We start from the raw sequence: 23,557 nt of genomic DNA, 5'->3' as shown, positions 1-23,557 counted from the left end.
ACTGTGATACTCTTATTAATGCTGTATTCATCTACTTGTAATCTTCTTGTTTGGACTGAAACAGCTTCACAGTCTGAGGTATGATCAGTTGTGTTCATTTCCTATGCTGTCATACTCTTCCTTGAAGTGCTTCACCATCCCATACGGGGTGTTGTCGAAAAGCAAAACTTTCTCTGAGTAGAAAAATGAGAGATTTCCACAATTCCACGTGAAAGCCCTGCCACAACTTTGGGAACTGTGCATGTGACTTTTACTGTGATGAATAGACAAAGGAAGAACTGTAACTTCTTTGAACTGTTTTTCAGATAACTCTCAAAATCTAGCAGGAGATTCAAAATGCAGGAGGCAGCCTTCTCTCTTGCAGTCCCTTGCTTGCTCGCTCTTGTTCAGTCACTGCAGATTCTTTGAAGTCAGAAGCATCTCCAGTAAAAGGACTTAAATTTTGTCTCTTCATGTTGTGAAGTGTTAAGTTTTTGCTTAATTTGAGTTCTGGGTAAGTCAGGCTTCAGTAAGGTACCTGCACTTAAATATCGCTTTGCTTTAACTGTTGTAAGAAGCGTGATTGTTATTTTTCCTTTGCAAATTTAATTTTGGTAAATTTGATTGTGGCATTTATAATTCAGTTGGTATAACTACGGTTGGAATAGCACAGATTGAGAGAAGTCTTAGAAATTCTCCAAGGGAATTAATTTTGTGTTTTTAGAAAACCTCATGTTGAAGTTCGCGTGATTATTTAAATTAATCTACAGTGAATGTTAGTTCTAGATATTTGTGGGTACTGAATGTAGATTAAGTTATTTTTATACTTTTTAATAGAAATCAAAGAGCATCAAAGTTCCTTGTACAAAGAGAAAGCAGGAAACTACATTTTGTACAGACAAGGTCATTGCTGACTAGTTGTTGGGAAAATGGCAGTATAGGCTTGTACTTAAAGAGCTTTTCAGCTGTAATAACTGATTTAGGAGACTATTGTCAGCTAAGTTTTTGCTTTCTCAGTCTTCTTCTGAAATGACTTTATCCTTGGTAGTTGTGTGTACAATTTTAGCTGGAGCTTCTTCTGGGATTCTTGTAATAGCCTTTTCTTAGAGTAATCTCTGTTTTCTACTGGCTGTTTTTTCCAGCATTGATTCTTAGCATTATTAGATTTCTATGGACGTTTTCCAGAGCTGGATCAGATACTAGAAGGAAATTTCTCCTCGTTCCTGGCTTTTGGATTTAGCAGATTTTAATGCTGCGACACCGGTATCCTGATAAATGTAAATGCCACTCTCAACCAACGAATCACATTTTGTAAGTCCCAGAAAGTACTTGAAGTCAAGATGACAGTTGCAAGCCTTTTTCTGTGGTTTTATGTTAAGCTAGTGACATGGACTGTTTAGCCACAGCTTATACCAACAAAAGTAGATCGTATAGTATAGTTTATTCTAGGCTTTGTTTCTTCTTTCCTTCCCCCATAAGCATCATCAGCTATGGGGGCAAAAGCTAGTTTTGTGTTATGTTATAACTCTCTTAAAAAAGACAACAAAAAAAACCAACCACAGACAAACAAACAAAAAATGCCACCAAAAAGCCCACCAAAAAAATTCTCTATGAATTATGTTCCTGACTGCAGCCGTTCCAGGAGAAGGTGGTGGTTAAAGATGGTTAAGAGTCTTTTCCCAGATAGATGTAGAAATGTCAGTTATCACAGATCTGTTAGGAAATAAGGGCTAAATAGTAGATAAATAGATCAAAACTCTTGTCAGGATTACTGCAGATTTTATTTACTCATTGTACACCTTTGCATTCTAGTGTTTCTCAAACTTTTTCCCCAGAAAGGTGCATGTTATAGGAGATATTTAATTATAGCAAACAGGGCCCTAATAATGTAAACAGAAGGTGAATAAAAGTAAATGTAGTCTTGACATAAGATCGAGCTCTAATGACAAGAGGAGTAGTTAGGCAAGTTTTGTGTAGTAACTTATATTTGAACTCAGATTAATTGTCTTTATGTAAACCTTGTATTGTGAATGGTTATGAGCTTGATTCAAGATTCATGGATAAAATCTTTATAGATGTGAAAGTAGTTATCTTAGTTGTTCTTTATGAACCTGAATTTTGAAGAAGCAGCTGTAACTTTTGTTTACTTGGGAAAGCAGTATTATGGAAGCTTTTGCAGCTGTTCTCTAGCTAACCAGAAAGATTAAAAATTTTAACTAGTATAGTGTAGCAATTGTGACAATTATTTTACAGCTTGTACATACAGCCTTTTAAATTATTGTCAAACAAACGCTCTTTGAGAATCTCTGTGTGTGTCTCTCTAGCTCAGATACACTTGAGGGGTTGTACTTCTGTCTCTGAGCAATAGCCACAGATGTGACTTTGTCGCTGCGCACAGACTGGAGAACTTCTTGTGCCTACTTGGGCCTTTTCTGTGTGTTGCGTGAAAAGAAGTCTCACTGGTATGCTGCTTTTTTGTTTCGTCTGGGCAAGGTGATCATTGCTAGCACTGAACCAGCCTTGGTTCCCATTTACCGATCGGTGAGGAATGCTTGTCCTTTTAATAACTTCTAGTCCGTTTATGTTTCTTTAGTATCACCGGGGGTACGTGCAAGATATCGCCGATCTCCACCGTTGCAGTTTTCTTCCACTTCCTGTTCTCTGCCCTTATCAGAACAGGCAGCTGCTTATCCGTGATCAGAAGCCTAACCATTTTAGAGTGGTCCTTGTACCTGCTGTGGGCCCCTTTTCACTCTTTGAATGGCGAGGCCTCAAGGTGAATGCTGTGTAACTGCATTTCCTACCTGCTTCTGAGTCCCTTTTGATGTTGTCCTTATTAACTGGTGAGGGAGAGTGGCTTTCATTCTCACTTCCTTTCCTGATAATGAGAATTAAGACAGGAACATTGGAGGCAAAACATTTGTGATTTTGAAATCTTTGCCTTTCTATAAGGAGTCTTGGAGAACTACCTCTCTTGGATCTGCCTGGTAAAGAACTTCAGGTGCTCAGTTATTCCAAATGTCAACACCCTTGGAAAGAATAGTAGGTGTTAGAGTTTGATTGTGCTGGAGTGAGAGGAATCTTCCTTGACAGCGGAAAGACCTTTCAGAGGTGAGTGTTGGTTAAATACTGTAGGTTGGGCCGCTTTAAACAGTGAGAGTCTTAATGCTGTCAGTAGTCTGGGCTAAAATGTGGTGTGTCGATGCAGACTGCACTGCCTTCATCAAGATGTTTGCGTGCGACTGCACGTACAGTCTCCCATTGGGTGGAGCTTTGAACACCAGTGGGTTTGAAATCCCAAAAAGGGGAGTTAATTCTGCAGAGCCCTTTGAAGTTTGTAACGCAGGGCTGCAGTGGCCAGCCCTTTGGTCCGTCAGCAGTTTGCTTGCTGATGATCTCTTTGTGCAACTTCTGTCATCTTTCCTTCAACTGGACAATATCCAAATCATGATGGCCCATCTTCTCTATTCCCTTCACTTTCTGTCTGTGCCAGATGTAGATATAGAGTAACCCCAAATTTATCCCTCAAAGTGGTCTGTGAGCTCCTTGCGAACCAGAGAATTCTTACATTCAAGAGTACTCACATTTAAGTTTTCTCCAAAGAGCACGTTCAATGAGTACAAGAGTACAGGCCGTCCAGATAGGCAGTGTAGGGTAAGACTTCCCATTTTATGTCAACAGAGTAAATTGAATGGTCCGAAGTAATGTGTATCCATGAAAAAGCTGTTACAGCAGTTCGGGTTGTATGACAGCCTGCTGTATTACCACAGTGATCTACAGTTGTCTGGGCTCAATCCTTTGTTGCAAAGATTCTGTCTGCACTTGGATCACAAACCATGAAAACTATGCTGAGAACAGTTATTGCTAATGTTTAGCTAATTGCAGTGTTCAGAAGATGTGAGAATTGCTGTAGTGTTGTGAAGCCATTTTGCACAGGGGCAGAGTCATTGATGTAGTTCTTACGTGCAGTGAGAAAAATGTTAGTCTGGGATTGACTCTGCCCAGCCAAAGTGCACAGGTTTACTGAGATGTCTGGTTTAGTGCTGATCTTAGTGTTTGATAAGGTAAAGCCTGCATACACCTTCTTTCCCATTTTTTGAAAGGCATTTTGGCTCTTCATACATGCAGGGTGTATTTTGTGGGCTTTTTTAACTGTACCTTTACATTTACTTTCTGTAATGTGCAGTAGGGCTCCACTGCTGCTTGAAAATAACACTTTTGCTTCTCTGGGTGCATGAATATTACTCTAAAACCTGACTAAATAATTTTTTTTTCTGTAATAAAACTTACTTGAGAAATGAGCATATCTTTTGAATAACGTTAATGCATAAAGGCTGCGGTTTAATGTGATAACTAGGAAATGATCCTGGGGCTAGGGAGAGGATCTTGGAGACTTGTCTTCTGTTGCTTTGTATTGCCCAGCAAGACTTTTTTGAAAGGTCTGTCTTTCCTTGCTCTCTGTAATTTAGGCAGGTGGCTTTGAGACAGTTACAGGCTGACTGGGGAACTCAGAATCAAAAAGCTGTGTGTGAACAAATTGAGGGGAGGAATCTTAGGCAGTATGTGAGGATAGGTATCTCTTTCAGAGTTAGTTCTGGTGATGGATACATTAGTTTAGTCTAGATATGACTAACCCTCTCTGTAAAGCTGTATGCTAGTTGTTGTGTCTTCATTAGAAGTAGATCCAGTTCTGTAGAGATGCTGTACCCAAATCCGTTCTTGGTTTTGTGCAGCTTCGGTGACTTTCAGAGTCTCTTCCAAATGTTCTATAGTCTGATACCTCCCACTAGGAAGTGAAAAATTTACTTGAATAGTTAGTTCTGTAAAGATCCATGAGGAAAACTGAAAATAGAGCATTTAATCTGAGATTAATCAGCCTTCACGGAGGCAAAGTAAGTTATGATTTTAAAATGGGCCAGCTAGCCTTTAAAATAATAAACACAACTTTCCGAGGAAAGGCAAGGAATTAGTGAGGCCCAGGTTTAAAACCCTCTAACACTTAATCTCAGATATGTTGATGATTTTTGCTAAAAAGATTTTTAAAAAAGCTTTCATTTGTAACCATTTCCTTTTCTGTGCTGTTCCCCATTCAGGGAACTCAAGAGGTGACTTTGAAGGCACTAGCAGAAAATGCAGCAGAGCTTTTATTGCCATGGAACTTTTTTCCCCCTGTTCTGCTCACTTAGTTTAATGTGTGTATATTTGATATGATTTCTTGGTGGATTTTTTAATTAAAGTACCAACATCTATGTTATTTGAAAATTACATGTGTATTTGAGAGAAGACCACTGGAATTTTGGTATTTCTACCCTGAAACAAAACTGATAGAATACATTTGTAGCTGTGAATTTCTCATCTCTGTGCTTTGCCTGTCTTGTCTGATAGTCTAGGACACAAGTAGAAAACAATGACAGCTGTACAGTAAGTTCTTGTTTTATTTTGCAGGTTTGTTTTAATGTGGAAGTGGATCTCTCAGCTTAATGCAAACCAAACAAACAAAGGTGAGAAGAAGTTTTTTGTTGGTTTTTTTTTTTGTTGTGGTGTTGTTTGTTTGTTTGTTTTTCCAAATTCCTTGGATCCTGTAGCATATACTGCTAAACACTCAGAAAAAGCGGTGAGTGAAAATTGTATTGAAACTTGTATCTTGATTACTGTAATTTATGGACATAGTATTACTTCTATGATACCAAAATAGGAACAAAACGCACACAGCTCTGATATTTAAGATTATGATGATAATTATGCTTTTCTTCCATAAACTATTATAGTAAAAAAGATACCAAGGCATTCTGCTAGCTGTTGAGAGCCAAAATTATGAGTACTTCAAATGAATTTCATCCTCTGCATATTACCCACCTGGTTTCAAAGTACTGAAAGTGTACTTTGCATTGTCAAAGCAGCGTGTTAAACTTGCACTTATTCTGTTAATAAATAACTCTGTGGGAAATTTGACCAGCTACGAGAATAGCGTTTCAGATTTTTAATAATGAAATTCTGTTGGGTATTTTTTCCCTTTCCTGTCCTCAGGAACCCTTTTGGGAGCTATTTGAAAGACAAAGTGTATGAAGATTTACTGCTGGTACTCATGAGCTGTAGAACTTAGTTGTCCATATGCAATTGCAAAGTGTCTATCTAGGTAACGTTTTCTGTAACTTTGGCATTCCCTCCCTCCCCCCACCCCCCCTTATTTTGAGAAAAATAATTTAACTAAGCACAGATTTTGTTTCTCTTCAAGTTACTTGGTATTCTACTTCAGGAAGACTTTGAACTATGAAATTAATCTCTTCTCCATTAAATTATGTGAAATACTTAACAAAGAGCAATTTGCTTTACTCTGTTGTAGCTTGATTTTTCAAGAGTATCTTTAGGTAAGGCACCACAGTTCGGTAAATTCTCTGCTGTGGAGACAGGGCATGATGGACTCGTGTACGTAGGCTTCCATAACAGACAAAGGCTGGCTTCTCAAGTTTCCTCCTTGCTGTTTGACTAATACGCCATCTCAGAATGCAGCTGCTTGTGGTGACTTGATATTTTGAAGAGGTGAGAGGGAGATCCTGTTTGCTCAAATGAGCTTGTTCTTCATTTCTAGTCTCCGATTAATATGTAGATGTAATGTAGCTTTAAAAATGTAGCATGTGCATTTTAAAATCGACATGACCTGCTTTGTTTGTATCTTCTGCTCTGCTAAGACTTTTTTAGACCTACTGCTGTCAGCTTTAAAATACTGATTATAGCAGAATGCTTTGTGGGGAATTTAAAATAACTTCTGTTCAGTGTTGTTCCTTTGTATAAGGTATAACTGATTCAGGACTTAGATTATGAATTGTCTTCTGAACTATGAACAATTAAAAGTAAGCTGTACTTACTGCTCTAGTATGCATATACTTACGTGTAGAGGAATGTTTACTGCCTTAGCCTGACTTTGCAGGTTTCTAGAATGTGCTGTTTGAGAAAAGGAATAAATATAACTCTGTAAAAGGAAATACTTTTCTTTATCTGAGTACGAGTGTAAAACAACAATCGTGGCTAGGGAGGGGACTTGAATTAACGGTAAGATTTAGATTGTTCCCTATGCCTTCTAATGCTTTCAGTACTTAATGCTTACAGTTTACGTTCTGTCTCTTCTTAATTTATGTGTTATCTCATTACTGGTTTAAATACAGAAAATTAGTCGAGAAGTCCGTAATATATAAATATCTGAGTGTGTTCTTTAAGCATGAAATCTTCTGAATGAAACTCCAAAGACCTTTCATCTTAATGGTGGTTAGCTGTGTGTAATAGAAAAAAACTGGTCTCTGAGGAGAAAGTCTGTACTCTTGCATACATAACAAGCGGACAGAAAAATGTGTAAAAGAATACATGGAAACAGTGTAATGACGTTTGATCATTATTGTTATTGCTTGGAGGAGATCTTGAGGTTCTGACAATTCTGTGAAAATGACAACTGAATAGTCAGTAAATCAATGAAAATATTACGCATTATCAGGGAACAAAACAAAAACCAGAACAAAACAAAAACCAGATTTGGTTATACAGATTTGTGGTGTACCCTAGATGCATTGCATTGCAATGTGTATTGCTTCTTGAGTACTAGTCTACTCCTGTGACTGAAAAATGACACAGCAGAGCTGAAGAGGGTTCAGAGAAGGGCAGCAAGGATGACTGAAAGACTTCTTTTTAAAGGACAACTTGCGTTTCCCAACTGCCTCTGTCTTCTGTCTCCACTCATCAGTGTAGTGACTGCAGCATCTTGTAGACTTCTAAACAATGAATGTAACTCCCACAACTCAGCGCAGACTTGTCCTTTTGTCTAAGCTTATGTCACTTAAAACAATAGCTGAAAATGTGATTTAATGATTTGCTCAAACATTTTTCTTGTACTCTTGACCAGAATGCATTTCTTAGTGACTCTGATAGTGTGCTTTCTATGTAGGTTTTATTTGAGTAAAGGATTTAGGGTTTTTGTTTTTCTAATTGCAAATCATTCTCTTTCCTAATGTGAATATAAAAGGTATGATATCCTGACTTTTGGAAATTAAAAAAAAAAATCTATTGCCAGTTAAAAACACACAGGTGTAAGATAGTATTTACAAGCAGTGAATGTACTTTATAGGGGTAACCGTCGTCTTTGTTCTTAGGTTTTCTGACTTCCAGACTGCATCTTCTGAACTCCATAGGAGGACCTATCTTGTTTTAAATGTGGGGGAAAGTTAGGAAAAAATAATCTTGGTCTCTATGTGTTAACAGTATACTGGGTCACACTTCCGTGTAACAGGAAGGGTTACAGAAGGTAGATGTTTGTGCTGAATTTCCCTGTAACAGTGTGTAGAGTGAGGTCAGATTTTAAGCATTTGAGATATCAGGCAAAAACACACTTGCTTCCAGAAACTGTCTTTAATGTATTTAGTATTGCTTTACCTAAAAGTAGAGGATGTAATAAATGAGTAATACCACCACAGATGTCGAAGAAGGATAGGTTATATACAGAATTCTGCACAGGATAAATGTGAGTATGTGGGATTTGTGTTTCTTTGGCTCAGACAGGAATCTCATACAATTTTCATCCTGTTTGTATTTCCCTGGTAACATGAAGTTTAGCTTTCTGCCATTAAATCACTTATGGTGATGACTTTTTAAAACAAACAAACAACAATTATTAGGGGAGCCACCTTATCTTTTCTTGTCACTTGGAATTATGAGTTTTGTCTGTTTATCTGGTCATGTACAGAGTTATATAGCTTCAGGTCTTTTAAAAACTCTTACATGCTCATCAGTAAGGATGACAGCTTTCTCCAAGTTGGCAGAACTTTTCTGAAAAGGTGCAAGATGTTTTTTTGGCCTTACCTGGCACAATCATTAGCTTTTTAACCCTTGATCACTGAAAGAATATAGAGGATGATGAGAGCCAGTTTGCTGGTAAGGATGAGTTAATATCACTAATATAATTTGTTACACTAAGATTCTAAATTAAATGAGTAAAAGCAGACTGTTCATTTAAGGTAGTCTTTTTATAATTGGGAAAGATAGTATGCTTTAGGAGGTAAGTCTCTACCTTAATAGGAGAGACAATGTTAAAATTTATGATGCTATGAAAATATGTACAGCAAATAGTTATCAGCCAAAAAAGTAAAAAGCATGAGAAGTTACTAGATGTGTTTCAGGTCATGCTGGATAAAAAGAATTACAACTTTTATTTAATATAATAAGAAATAAGGTCAGAATTTTTCCAAAGTTGAAAGGTGTGTCATGTTCAAAGATCAGTCTCAATAAAATTGGGTTGAACTGTTTCTAATGCCATCTTTAAGAAAGTCGCACTGTAAATCCATTATGCGGCATCATGTTGTTGTCATGCAAGTTCTCCTCATCTGTGATCTGTAGGACTGACACTTCAGGACTACTTCGTGCAGGTAACTAATAATATAGTTTAGTGAACTTGAGAAATATTCCTGTAAAAATAGTCAAATATACCTGACTTCTAAAAATCCTTCCCAGTCTGGTTGTGATCTTTGCATACTAACAAAAGTACACCGAGTAGCTTATCCAAATAACAAGCTGGAGGTTTATACCTTAAGAGATCTTCAGCTTCGGTTACTGAATTCACCTTTCTCTGAAATTTGGGATTATGGTGAAAATAAGACTTCTGTGGCCATCACTGTGGATTTGTGTAGAGTTACAGAAAACAGCTAATTATTAGAGTCAGTTCGTTGGTATGTATTGGATTTGTATTGGAAGAAAGGGTTCTTTACCCAACTGCTCATGAAAAGTGTCTGAACAAAAAGACCTAATTGTAGGAAAAACCTTTGTTTTAAATTGAAAGTCAGTTTTAGATTTGGATATGAAAGTTCTGTAGGTTCTACTTTGATTAATTTTAAATGTCTTTGTGGTAGTACACCATTGCTCCTATTTGGCAGATGGGGAACGTTTTCAGTTCTGTGTGCTCTGCACATGGGGAATAATTAGATTAGCATACAGAATTTCACCACCACTTGGTGGCAGTACCTGGCTTCAAAAGGACTTGTTTCTGAGCAGATAAAGTGGCTTTGATTCTGTAAAACTATAGGTTAAGGGGGAGTAGATTTGTTTTAAAATTTCCAAAAGTTAGTGATGTGTTTTAGAAATGTATTTAACCTACTGGAAGGATTTGCATTTGTATGTCTCTATGGAAAATCTAGCTATCATATCTAATATGTAATTTAAGAGTATTTCTTGTGTTAATAGTATTCTCCAAAGATGTATTTAATGTTCCCCAGTTGAATTATTTTAGCATTTACTTCTAGCATTTTACTTCAATTGAGTAGTGTACTTCAAGTAATTTTAGAACATAAAATTTGCTTCATGGTAGTGTTACTCATAATGTTGTGTTTTGCAGTTAAACAGAGGACTGCCAAAGCTGCTTTTTGCCTTCTGAAATGTTCTCTGCATTTTCACTTTTTTATTTATTGATAGAAATTTTAGGAATAGATTTCCCAGTAGATTTTTCTGTCAACAAAGCTAGTAAAAGTTTGTGCCCTTAACTCATAGTTGTTGCATCTTGGTTGTGCTGATTCAGCAGTGCATGGGTCCCAGCCTTTTAAACTGGATAATGAAATTGTTGATAAAGCGTGAAAGAAGGAATGTGGGGGAGTGGAGGAAGGCAGGAGTTATTTAAATTGGCTTTGCTGCAAAGAAAAGCATAATGCCAACGTATAGCACAGTAATTTGACAGCGTATGTCTCCATGTTGAGACTACTTCCTCTTCTCTGCAAGCCAAAATCTTCTGCAATGACAGCAGGTCTTTTATTTTAGTATTATTCCCCATGTAAAGACTGTAGTGATGAGAGTAAAGCATGGAAGAATGCAGGTACTTTCCTAAACACATGCTCTTTGTGAAACATCTCGCTCACTGTGACTGGAGTTAATAACAGAGCATTGCTGGTGGGAGTGGCTTCTATGAGGAGGAGGTATTTTTATTGTATTGCCTGAAAAGTTGACATTGAGAATCCAGCATCCTTAGGCCCCTCTGAGGTGTGACATATCAAGAAGGCTTCTAAGTAGATTGTGACGTAGAAGAGGGATTCATCCTGTGGAAAGTCCTGAAATACTAATAGAAAATGAGGTGGGACTTGGGAAAGGCATGTTTATAAATTTGAGTGTGATAATATAACTTTACTTAGCGAGTGATAATATCATTTTAATTTAGTGAGAGAATTCTGGAAAACAGGAACATGGGAAGAGAGAGGGACATCAAATCATGGGTTTGCTGTGAATATGTTCTACATAACTTGGGGTAAAGAGAATGCACTTTTGCTGTATACCTAATTATTTTTGTGTAATTTTCTTAAGCTGTCAGAATGATAAATCTGAAGTTAGTGGTTGGAAACTTTTTTTTTTTAATTAAAATACTCTTGTGCCTATATTGCTGATATTTTGAAATGAAAGAAAAAAGTGGATAATCTGAGCATACGGAGCACTCTAAAGAGGAGTAAAATAAGTGAGAATTGGGATACTGTGTGGCAAAGTGTACTAAAACAGAATCACAGAATAGCTGAGGTTGGAAGGGCCCTGTGAAGATCTTGTCCAGTCCTCTGCCTTAAGCAGGGTCACCTAGAGCAGCTTGCCCAGGACCATGTCTGGATAGCTTTTGGATGTCTCCAGGGATGGAGGCTCTACAGCCTCTCTGAGCAACCCGTGCCAGTCACTCTCGCAGTAAAAAAGTTTTCCTTGTTTTCAGACGGAAACTCATATATTTTAGTTTGTATCCATTGCTTCTTGTCCTATCACTGAACACCACTGGAAAGAGTCTGACTCTATCTTTTTGTACCATCCCTTCAGATGTTTGTACACATTGATGAGATCCTACCAAGTCTTCTCCAGGCTGAACAGTCCTAACTCTTACCAACCTTTCCTCACAGGAGATGCTCCAGTCTCTTAATTGTCTTAGTGGCCCTTTGCTGGACTCTCTCCAGTAGCTCCATATTTCCCTTGGACTGAGCAGGCCAGAACTGGACACACTACTCCAGATGTAGCCTTACCAGTGCTGAGTAGAGGGGAAGGATCACCTCCCTCAGTGTGCTGGCAACACTCCTAATGCAGCCCAGGATACTGTTGGCCGCCTTTCCCACAAGGGCACATTGTTGGCTTACATTCAGCTTGCTGTCCAACAGGACCCCCAGGTACTTCTCTGCAAAGCTACTTCCCAGCATGTACTGGTGCATGGGCTTATTCATGGTGCAGGACTTCATACTTTCCTTTGTTGAACTTGCATGAGGTTTCTGTCAGCACATTTCTCCAGTCCGTTGAGGTCCATCTGAATGGTAGCACAACCTGCTGGTATATTAACCACTCTACTCAGTCTCGTATCATCAGCAAACTTGTTGAGGGTACCTTCTACCCCATCATCCAGGTCATTAATGAAGATGTGGAACAGTGTTGGACCCAGTCTTGACCCCAGGATACAGCGCTAGTTACTGGCAACCAATTACACTTTTTACCAATGATCACAACCCTTAATTATTTGGCAGCTTGATAAAAATACTGTCTCACAACAAGGATGGGAGCAGAGCTTTTATTTATAGACTGTAATGAGGAAAAACTTTCTTGTTTTTTAATGCTAGTTGTTAATAAAATAAGCGAGAACCACGAAGACGGTGAAGGGGAAGCCGTATGAGGAGCAGCTGGAAGTCACTTGGTCTGTTCAGCCTGGAGAAGAGAAGAGTGAGGGCAGACCTCATCGCGGTCTACAGCTTCTTCACAAGGGGAAGAGGAGGGGCAGGCGCTGATCTCTTCTTTCTGACGACCAGTGATAGGGCCCGAGGGAATAGCGGGAAGATATGCCAGGGGAGGTTTAGGTTGGACATTAGGAAAAGGTTCTTCACCCAGAGGGTGGTGGTGGAGCACTGGAACAGGCTCCCCTGGGAGGCAGTCACAGCGCCAAGCCTGACAATATTCAAGAAGCATTTGGACAACGCCCTCAGACATATGGTGTGAATTTTGGGGTTGTCCTATGCAGAGACAGGAGTTGGACTCTATGATCCTTGTGGGTCCCTTCCAACTCAGGATATTCTGTGATTCTATGAAACTATTCATTGCATTGTGTCTAGATAAAAGCAATTGTTGGTACCATACTTGAGGCTTAAGAATACATTTGACTGAAAAACACGGGTAATGGTGATGAAAGATGAAAAGTGTTTTCTCAAACATTTAGTTTCTTCAGAGAGAAAAAAGGTGTGAGCATGTGAGATTGACATAAAGGAGAAGAATTTATCTATGCATGTAAATGTACGTAAGGGAACAGTTTTTGAGAGAAATAGTGTGTATTATCACAGAGCATTAAGTCTGTATTTTTCAAACTTATGTGTCTTACTGGAATGCTGCTAGTCATTACCATGTATGTCTGCATTCAGGAAAATTCAATATTTGATTGTAGTTCTCATCTTTAGTAGAAACTAATGGCAGTGCAATTCAAACTAGATCGTACTACTAAAAATCCAAACTAGACAAAGAGCTGCAAGAATGTGGAGACTTAAGTACTTGGCTGTCCTCTCTGGCCAGGGTTGTAGAGTGCTGGGGGGAGTTATGGAAGCCTGTGGAGTTGCCAGACAACGTGTGACTGTTCTTAAGTTACCAGATTCAAAGTCTTGGTTTTTTGTACTGGCTAGGCATCTTTTAGAAATACCTAATTCAATTTGAAAAGTCTCTACCAATGAAACCATCCTAAACTGTGGCATTAGCACTTAGGACTACAAGAGTAATTTTTTGAAGTCGTACATCTGATTCTTGTGACACTTAAATTGTATTGTCATTTATGTTATTGATTTCAGTATTGAATTTTAGCATGATGCACCCCATTGTGACAGACTGGTTTATTTTCCCAAGCAAATCAATATTAGAGAAATAAGATTAACAATGGTCGGTGGCAGTAATGGTATTCTCTTCTATGATTTCTGAACTGTAAGATGGTGATGCTTCAGTTGTGTATTGTTTCCTTTCACATGCAAGATGTTAAAATACCACTCAAACATTTTAGACCAGAAATCAAGTTTCTGAAATTTTGACATTTTTAAGGAAACATCTTTTTTCCTTACTACCTGACACACAGCTTTTGAAGAAATTGCTTCATTAGAAACAAAGTTTCAGGTAATAAACTTTTTGAAAAAGTGTGCTTCGGGTTTGATGTCCCTGAGTATAATATTACTGAAAAGGCAGGTTGCTTTTATGTGATGACTCCCAAGTTTCTCTTCGGTCAACTTTTTCCACAGAGATAAAACAACTCAGTGAATCTTTCAATGGTATGACAAAAGGTTATACTGTGGGTGGCAATAACTTTCTATTTCTTTATTTAGTCATAATACAACTTCTTAGTGTTGTATCAGTAATTTTTCTTGCTGCTTTAAAAAATAGTTTTTAATATGGGTGTCTGATTAGCTATGAGAGTTTTCTGTGTTTGTGTTTTCATATGAACAGCTATGGATCGGAATTGAAGATAACTAGTTTTCAGTGGAACTCCTCAGACTGTGGTTATATTAATAACCATATACTTGTATGTAAAGTAGATGTGGGAGGGCAATGTTCATGGTGTTGTGCGTATTAAACAAACTGTCTCTTCACTACCAAAGTTTAAAAAAAAAAATCCAGAAGTGTTCAGGTGATTTGTAGGATTCAAAGCTAAGTAAGGCAGTCTACAAATAGTCAGTGCCTCTGCTGTGCAGAAGGGAATGTATTTTCAACAACTTAATTTGCAAACACAAATAGAAGCTTGAGGAAGGTACGGTGAGTCACAGACTCATCCTCTGGTTGTCAGGCTTTGTGGTTCTGTTTCCATCTGGATAGCTTTTTAAGAACATATAAAGTCGAAAACAAGTAATAGGTATTCTTCTAACGATCAAAATATTGTTATTTTATTGACTTTGGGTATTCATATTGCTAGATAACACCCAAAACTCAGGAGGTGTGAACTGTGTGCATTACTGTGTGAAAGAGGCAAAAATACTGCACAACTATCCTCTAAATAACTTGATTTTTTTTTTCCTCAAGATGTCGCTGGTTTATGCTTATACACTATTAGTTCCTCTATTACTCTGTACAAACCTTCATTTTCCAAAGGTTCTTAAACATTTCACTTTTGATAGAAGCTCCATGCTTGGCGTTTGCTGTGATTAAGTTGTTAAAGGAATAGACTGTGTAATGGGGCAAGGAGATGCCTCTCTAGTACTGTGCCATGGTGTACTTAAGCTCTCTTTGGTCTGCTGTTTGTTGCCTAAAAATCTGTGACTTTGGTTCCATTATCTTTAATATAATCTGTCATTTGAGAAAGCTTTATTACCGGAATGCTTGTGGATAAAATGATGGGGTTTGTTAGTTTTCTCTATTTACATAACAAAGTCTTGAAGAAAAATCTAAATGGGAAGAGTGCACACCTGAAACACCTTTCCTATCTCTTGAATACTTGAATAATCCCTTGAGTGTCTTGGTTATTCACATATCTGCTTAAAGAACTTGACTTATGACGAGTTACTTAGCACAGGACAAGTATATTTTTGCCTTCATTACAGCACTGCTGAAAGACACTGTATTTCTTCCGTTACTTTATAACTAGGCTGGTTAAATTCCATCCATTTAGGAGATGGCTTCTAAGGTTTTGTGCCACTTAATAGTCACTCTGTGCTTTTAGCACATTGGCTTATATTTATGAATTTAATGAGAAACTTGATATCAAAACACATAAAAGCACTTCCTGCTTTTCACGAACTTGACCAAATTCTTGCATCTTAATTTTTCAGCTCCATGTGCTTTCAAATCTATTGCAAATCCTTGTAAAATAATGTGAGTTTTCTAACAGAAACTGTCAAATCTCTAACTCCAACTGCTAGTAGGCAACAGTGTAGTACGTTTAGCACTGGAGCATAGGCTTTAATGAATGAGCATTGCATGAGGGCAATACTCTTAATTTGGTGTGTGACCCTATTACATAGTGAAGGTTGTCATTATGAAATAAGAACTTGGAAACGTCGTAAACCTACTGATAATAAATACAATTAATAATGTACATAGAACAATGGAATTAAGTACATTCCTATTAAAAAGAATTGGTAATGAACAGAAAGTGGACAGCATAGATCTGATGACAGGAAGGTTGCATCTAATCTGAATTACTGAGTGACCTAGGAAGCTTGCTCAGAGGGATTACCGAATAATTATGTTAATATGCAATTATCACCTCATTTCTTCTGTAGTAACCTCAAGATGTAGTGTAGTAAGGGTGTTATAGCAAGTGCTGATAGTTTGCAAAAATACTGATGTTCAAGATTTTTGAGACAATAAGATTAGCTTAAGGCATTTAAATTACGATTTGTCAGCTTGAAGATAAATCTGACCTTACACTTTTTTTAATGCTTAGACTATCTGGCCACAGGCAGTCATATCTGCAGAACTCATTATGATTTTAAAAACTGATATTTTATGAAGAAAAACAATATTAAATATTATGTAAATTTTAAAGTACTTAATTAAATGGGGTGGAATGTGGCTTAGTTGGCTAAATAATTGATTGTTTTCTACTTTTGAATATGAAATAATTTCTATATAATAGTGTATCATGTAAACCAGGAATAACACTGTTAACTGCATTACAGTCATTCTAGGCTTACCTGTAATAATTGAATTGAAGTTGACCTAGCCTTTTAGATAAAAGTATGTTTCAAAGGTATGAGCCTGGGATTGTGTAGGCTTTTTGAGCGTTGCCATTTTTACACTTCTATATCTCCTAGGTATATTGCATGATGTGTTTAAATAAAAATTACCTCAATTGTATAGTGCTTGCCGTGGTAGAGGCTATAACAAGCACTATTTGCAGGAAATTTAAAGTTTTATCTCAATGTTTAATTTTTCAGATACACTAAGTAAGGATTAATTAGTATGTATTTTGACAGAATTCATAATTTGTGTATTTCTGATATGGTATAGAGAAGATAATTTTAAAACTTGATGGAAATATGCAAAGAATATTGCATACCTTTGATTACATCTTAGTTGTTGCAATGATTGATTTTTCTTTTTTTCCCCCCGAGTGTTCACATTAGGTAGTGTTTCAGTTTGGGTGTTGTGTTTCCTGAATGGTACGAGTTAGATGATAATGCTATCGTTTTTGAGGAAACGTTATGTGGAATGTTTTTTTTTTTGCACGTGTCTAGTTACACCTATCATTGTTACTGCATAAATTTCTACACGTGGAGTAAATAATGGAAATGAAGTATTGCATCTTGGCTCAGTGTCATCACAAGACTCTAAATTACTGTAATTTAAAAAGATATTTTATATATTTTCTTTAATACCATGCTGTTAAAACTGCTTTCTTGTTGTTTTCCTGCATGTAAAATAGTGATTTGTACCACCCTGATAGCTGGAAAAAATGTGGTAATTAGCAGAAAATTATTAAAATGTAACAGTGATACTATTGATACAGTAAGCATTTCAGGCTTGATACAAAGACTGAAATCTGTAGGGACAGCTGTATTACCATAGAAGACTTCTAATCAGATCCATATGGAATAGTTCACAATCGCCATAAATACACAATATGGAAAGGAGTCTCTTACAAGATTGCTCAGTGTCATGTTTTAGATATTGCTCATGATAATTCTGAAGAGCCGCAGTTTAAAGGCTCGTATGGTGCCTGAGCCACCTTTTTTAACTTAGGCTTTACCACTAATATTTAGTGTCAGTATGGTTTTGTATGTAGCGCAACATGGTTTTGGCTTCATCACGTGAACCTGTGAAAAGTTTTCAGGAGCCATTCTGATAATGAGGATTGCAATCTCCAAGCAGGCACGATATTCTCAGTTTGCCTCCCCGCTGTTCGGGGGGTACCGATGAAGTTGCTTGAAGTGGGAAGCGTCTGTTCTTCCTCTGAACCCCTCACACCAGAACAGATGGGTGGAACTTGGAACATGGAAGGTTTTACCTCAGAGGTGGTAACAGTGAAGCCACTCATTAACACTGAATTTACCACTTCGTTAGCAACGTCGCTTCCTGTTGAGAAAAGCTAATACAGGCTCTCAAATTGACTGAGCATACATTTGTCTACCTCTGCAGTAATAAAATGAGGAAAACGCACATCTTTCAGGCAAAATTGACTTACTAAATTTCTTCTAAACTTTTTGTGAACATTTTTATACTCTGCTGCCTGATACTGTATGAAGCTTACACTATTCAGTTGCAAAACTGTTGGAGCTGTTGTGCGTCCTTGGAGGTTTCACTTCTTTTAATTGACTTTTGCATTACTGATTCTTAGTGCGTGTTTGCAGTGCCCGTTTCTAACTTGTGTACTTGATGTAAAGACTCCTGCTGGGTGGTGCATTATCACCATTTTAGGGTGATAGCTTTGAATGTGATCTTATTGGAAGTCTTTATTATGGTGGAAAATGACCCATCTCAAAACAGCAAAGAAATGCAAAAATCTTAAGAAGTGGGAAGATGAGAAACTAGGGTGTCTAGTAGAACATTTGCATAAAGATATATTACAGATAAATAATACAATAAAATAGTTCATACACTTTAAGCATTTATTATGCATCTGACATGAGAGTTGCTGTATTTTTAAATTGGCTAGTTCAATGATTAAGTAGCAAAGGAAACATTTATTTAGTGGCAGAATTTTTTCATTTTATTTCTACTCCAAATGTAGTTATTTTTATCTTCAAAATACTAAACAAGTCGTATTACACTAAGGTTTGTTTTTTACAAACTTAAAGGAGGTTAAAGTATTTGTTTAGTCCTTTTGCCCATTTGAAACAAAACAAGCACAATAACAGAGAATTTCCACAAGGCCGTAGCTAGGTTTGACTTGTGTGGATACCTATCATAATGTTAAATTGAAAAACTAATAGAAATGCTGGACTCAGAGTGTGATGTATAAAGATGAAAGTGGTGGTGTTTAACCAGGTTGTTTTCTCTCCTTAGGAAAAAAGGATGTCAAGCGTGGTCTTCCTTGATTTCGATGAAGGACCATTGCAGGGAGCCATGGATATTACTTGTGAGTTATAACATCTTAATTCAAAGAGTCTAGGTAATGATTCCTTTTAACTGAGCTATATTCAAAATGTTAATTAGTAACTGAAACTAAGTATGTGATGGCAGGAATCAAATTCCCCAAAAGATCAAAGCGAATAGTACTCTTTAAGGGTAAAATAGGTGATTTCTGTAAAATATAGATAGATGTTTCTGGCTCCTAGATGGGTGTTTTAATGCCTTATGCTTGCTGTGTTCTGAGGACCCATACAAGAGGTAAATGCCAGGATAGACTTAAGTTCACACTCCTGTTGATTACACACTGATTTCCATGTGTAGGCAACTCCTTTGCACACACTAAGCATTGGGTACATGATTTTGTGTATGAATGAAAGTCACTTGTAGAAAGACATATTTATGTACATAAGGCCTCCCAGAGGGAATTAATATGTAGTAGTTCTCTGTACTAGTAGACACTACTATTGTCATGCTCTGGATTCAACGTAGTGATTTTGTCTGGTAGGTAAATCCTAATTAAATGTTTCTTTCTAATTTTTTTTTTCCCCCCCACCTTCAGAAGATGCTATTTTATTTCTTTATCATTTAAAATGGCCTTATAACATAAGCAGGACCTGATTTATTTATTTTAAAGCAAGGAGAGTCCTTTTGTAAGAACGGAATGGGAAAACATTTAATTTCTTCAGTGAGTTGATCCTTTGCTATGTCTCTATCAGTAATCAGATGTTCAAAATCAACTTAGTTGTGTTTTCTCCTTTAATACCAAAGTAAACACTTCTTCAGGCTTTTGTGTAGCATCAGGTCAGTTGTACTCAAGCACTTTGAAAAAAGTCATACTTTAAAATACATAAAGATATTTTAGTTTCCTAGGTGCTAAAGGGAAGTATGGTTTTAAAAAAAAAAAAAAAAAAAAAAATCACTGAAATGACTAGCAGATGTCTGGGTAGCCTTTACTCCTAACTTGTTTTACTTCTAGGAAACAACTTAAGATAAACTCTGTGTTTATGTTAATGTACACATAGAATGTATTTGCACAGTTTTTGACAATCTTGTTTCCCCCGTCTTGCTTGCATGTATGTGTTCAGGCTTTTTTGAACTGGGATACTGGGCAGTGACTGGTTTTCTGTATGGTTATTAATACAGCATAGCGAAGAAGTATAATTTTTTAAATGCTTCATTGATTAATTTTAATCATGTCTTGAATATCCTAAATAAAAAAATACATTTTTAACAAGTTCAAAACATATTTTTAGATTACAATGTGAAGAAGGGTGATCCTGAAAAAAACTGTAAATTAAGATTACCATTATTTATTTCTGTGATTGCCTGATTCTTTTCTTGTTTGTTTTTTAGTATAAATGTACTTAATGGACAGACCAGCAATATGGATGATTTAGAGATAAATACTGAAGTCACTGGTGCTAAAGAAGAAGAAATCCTGTGTGATGATAATTTCGTATCTGAGGAAGAAGGTGGCATTCCTAAACCACAAGAGAGCGACACATCATTTCAGAAGAACAATACATTGACTCTGCCTGAGGAGCTATCAAGGGACAGATCTGAAAAAGCCTTAAGTGGAGGCCAGACTTCTCTATTTATACACACTGGTGCTCCTACTGTTTCTAGCGAAAACTTTATCTTGTCTAGAGGAACTGCTGTTAATGGACCAGTTTCACACTCCACCTCAACTAAGACTTCCATTATGAATAAAGGCAGTGTTTCATTAACCACTGGACAGCCTGTAGGTCATCACACAGATTCCTGCTCAACTTTGACAGTGGTTCATGATCTTCAGCTGCCTGCAAAGAGTACAACACAGAAATCAAATCAGCACCAAGTTTTATTTTTGTTACCTGATGTAGCACATGCTAAGAACCTGACTCATTCCATTAAAAATCTACCTACCTCTGCTTCAATTGGTTGTGATTCACAGAAATCAGTAGGAAATAGTGTAGATAGCACTTTAGTAAGCCAAGTAGAAGTTTGTGAGGATGATAAAAATTTGCTAGTAAAAGATGATTGTGTCGATACATTAACAGGCATTTCCTCAGGTACAGGTGGTTTTAGATCGGGATGTGATCCCAGCTGGGATCCACAAAAAGAGTTTATACAGTTTCTTATGACAAATGAAGAAACAATAGAGAAGTCTCCCATTCACTGTAAAGTAGGCTTAGAAAAAAAGCGAAAAAGGAAAATGGATGTTAGTAAAATAACACGCTATACTGAAGACTGTTTTGGTGATACCAGTTGTATTCCTAGTAAATCAAAACTATTAAACGTTGACTTCTTAGAGCAGAATGAGGAGCTACAAATAGTAGAACCACAAAAATATTCATTGAGTAAAGTAAAGCCTGAGTCCACAGATGAAGAGCTGGAAGCTGTTGATGCTATCCAGCAGCTCATTTATAGTCCCACTAGTAACTGTGCAGAAGATACTTCTCCTGTTCACACTAGCACTTTTCTTTCCAGTACTTTAAAAAATAAATGTGAACAGAATGATTCTGAATCGCCATCTACGTTCAGTACTGATGAACCATCATTTTATCCCTGTACAAAGTGCAATGTGAATTTCAGGGAGAAGAAACATCTGCATAGGCATATGATGTACCATTTAGATGGGAACAGTCATTTCCGACATCTCAATGTCCCCAGGCCCTATGCATGTAGGGAATGTGGAAGGACATTTCGAGATCGTAATTCACTTCTTAAACATATGATAATTCACCAGGAAAGAAGGCAGAAACTGATGGAAGAAATCCGTGAGCTGAAAGAACTTCAGGATGAGGGTAGGAGTGCACGGTTACAGTGTCCTCAGTGTGTATTTGGTACCAATTGTCCCAAAACGTTTGTGCAGCATGCAAAGACCCATGAAAAAGATAAAAGATATTATTGCTGTGAGGAATGCAATTTCATGGCTGTGACAGAAAATGAACTGGAATGCCATCGAGGGATTGCTCATGGAGCAGTAGTCAAATGTTCAATTATCGGTAGCGACATGTCCCAGCGGAAAACGCAGAAAAAGGCATCCTTGAAAGATCCGTATTTAGGATCCTCAAAAAAGTCATCGACATATATGTGTAAGATGTGTCCATTTACTACTTCAGCTAGAAGCATTTTAAAAAAACACATGGAATACTTGCACCCAGCATCATGCATTGATCCCTTTGGTAGCCATCTTAGACTAGAAAAAAGAAAAGGCAGCATAATAGAAGAATCTTTAGATTTTGGTAGCAGGACAAAACAGTTGATGAAACAATCTTCTACTTTTCCAAAGAACTCTGCTTTAAAACAGGATGTAAAAAGATCATTTGGCTCTACTTCGCAGTCCAGTAACTTCGCAAAACTTCACAAGAGACCCTACAGGATACAGAAGGCTCGGAAAAGCGTTTCACAGTCATCTGTAAGTGTGTGCAATCTAAATTCTACAAACAAGACCTTTTTGATTAGAAATAGCATTGACCAGAAACCTAAATGTTTTCATCAAGCAGCAAAGCAGAAAGCTAGTGTCAAAACAAGCGGTAATTATTTATATAGGCGCAAATATGAAAACTACAGGATGATTAAAAAATCTAGTGACTCTTATCCTTTGCATTTAAAAAAGGAAGAGTCCAACTCTGTCGGTTCTTTACATTTATTTTCTTCATCAAGTAGTCCCCGTAATAATTGTTTTGTCATGGATTCAAATAATCTTGATTGCGAAAGGGCAGAAGGCTGTAAAGATCGTAGGCATGTAGCTGTAAAAAGAGTGGTTAAAGAATCCAAGAGGGAAGGCTCTGTTACAGGAGATGATTTGGATTGCTATCCAGATTTTCTGCATAAAATGACTGTTGTTGTTTTACAGAAACTTAACTCTGCTGAAAAAAAAGACAGCTATGAAACGGAGGATGAAAGTTCATGGGATAATGTTGAACTATGTGATTACACTACACAGTCTGTGGAGGATGAATCTTACAGTGATATTAATCAGGAGCATGTAAACCTATTCCCCATATTCAAAGGTAAAATGGAAGATCATGAAGCTGGTGATAAATCTTCACTTAGTTATGAGCAGAATGATGGCTTTTATTTTGAGTATTATGAAGATGCTGAGGGTAGTAACTTCCTGCATGATTTGCAGGATCCTCAGAATTTAGAAAATGTAGGATCAGCATTGCCAAAGCATAATTCAGTTTTCCATTGGACTGATTTGTCGCTTGAAAAGAAGTCCTGCCCATACTGTCCAGCAACCTTTGAAACAGGTGTTGGATTGTCCAATCATGTCAGAGGACATCTTCACAGAGCTGGACTAAGCTACGAAGCCCGTCATGTTGTTTCACCAGAACAGATAGCAACAAGTGACAAAATGCAACATTTTAAAAGAACTGGAACGGGAACTCCTGTTAAACGTGTTAGAAAAGGTAAGTTGTTTTGTGGGGGTTTTTTTGTTTTGTTTTTTTTTAATTTGGGTATAAAATAGAGGGGACGAACAGATTTACTGAGCACTAAACAAGGCTTGCTTTATTTTGTTGTAAAGCCTCTCTTGTCCTTGTGATTTGCTATTGTAATGTTTAACTGCATATAATTGTCAAAAAACATA

The 23,557-nt window shown here is 37.1% G+C and overlaps 1 protein-coding gene across 11 annotated transcripts in view; it reads left to right on the top strand.

Annotated features, from left to right (window-relative positions):
• ZNF644 (zinc finger protein 644) overlaps positions 1-23,557 on the top strand; it is a 52,997-nt gene that overhangs the window by 16,459 nt on the left and 12,981 nt on the right. For 4 of the 11 annotated variants that reach the window (XM_082313340.1, XM_082313345.1, XM_082313335.1 and 1 more), the window contains exons 2-4: positions 5,425-5,480; positions 18,916-18,988; positions 20,335-23,378. In XM_082313340.1, the coding sequence (XP_082169466.1) occupies positions 20,366-23,378 (3,013 nt within the window). In that variant the 5' untranslated portion in view covers positions 5,425-5,480; positions 18,916-18,988; positions 20,335-20,365. Of the gene's footprint in view, positions 1-2,700; positions 2,756-2,931; positions 3,091-5,424; positions 5,481-6,074; positions 6,116-18,915; positions 19,022-20,334; positions 23,379-23,557 lie in introns of those variants that run through there. The other 7 variants (XM_082313336.1, XM_082313346.1, XM_082313337.1 and 4 more) reach the window with 5 other exon arrangements.

Source organism: Platalea leucorodia (genome assembly GCF_965183815.1).
Source record: "Platalea leucorodia genome assembly, chromosome: 5".
Taxonomy (NCBI): Eukaryota; Metazoa; Chordata; class Aves; order Pelecaniformes; family Threskiornithidae; genus Platalea; species Platalea leucorodia.
Note: the sequence above shows the minus strand (reverse complement) of the source record. Positions and strands in the feature narration are given on the sequence as shown.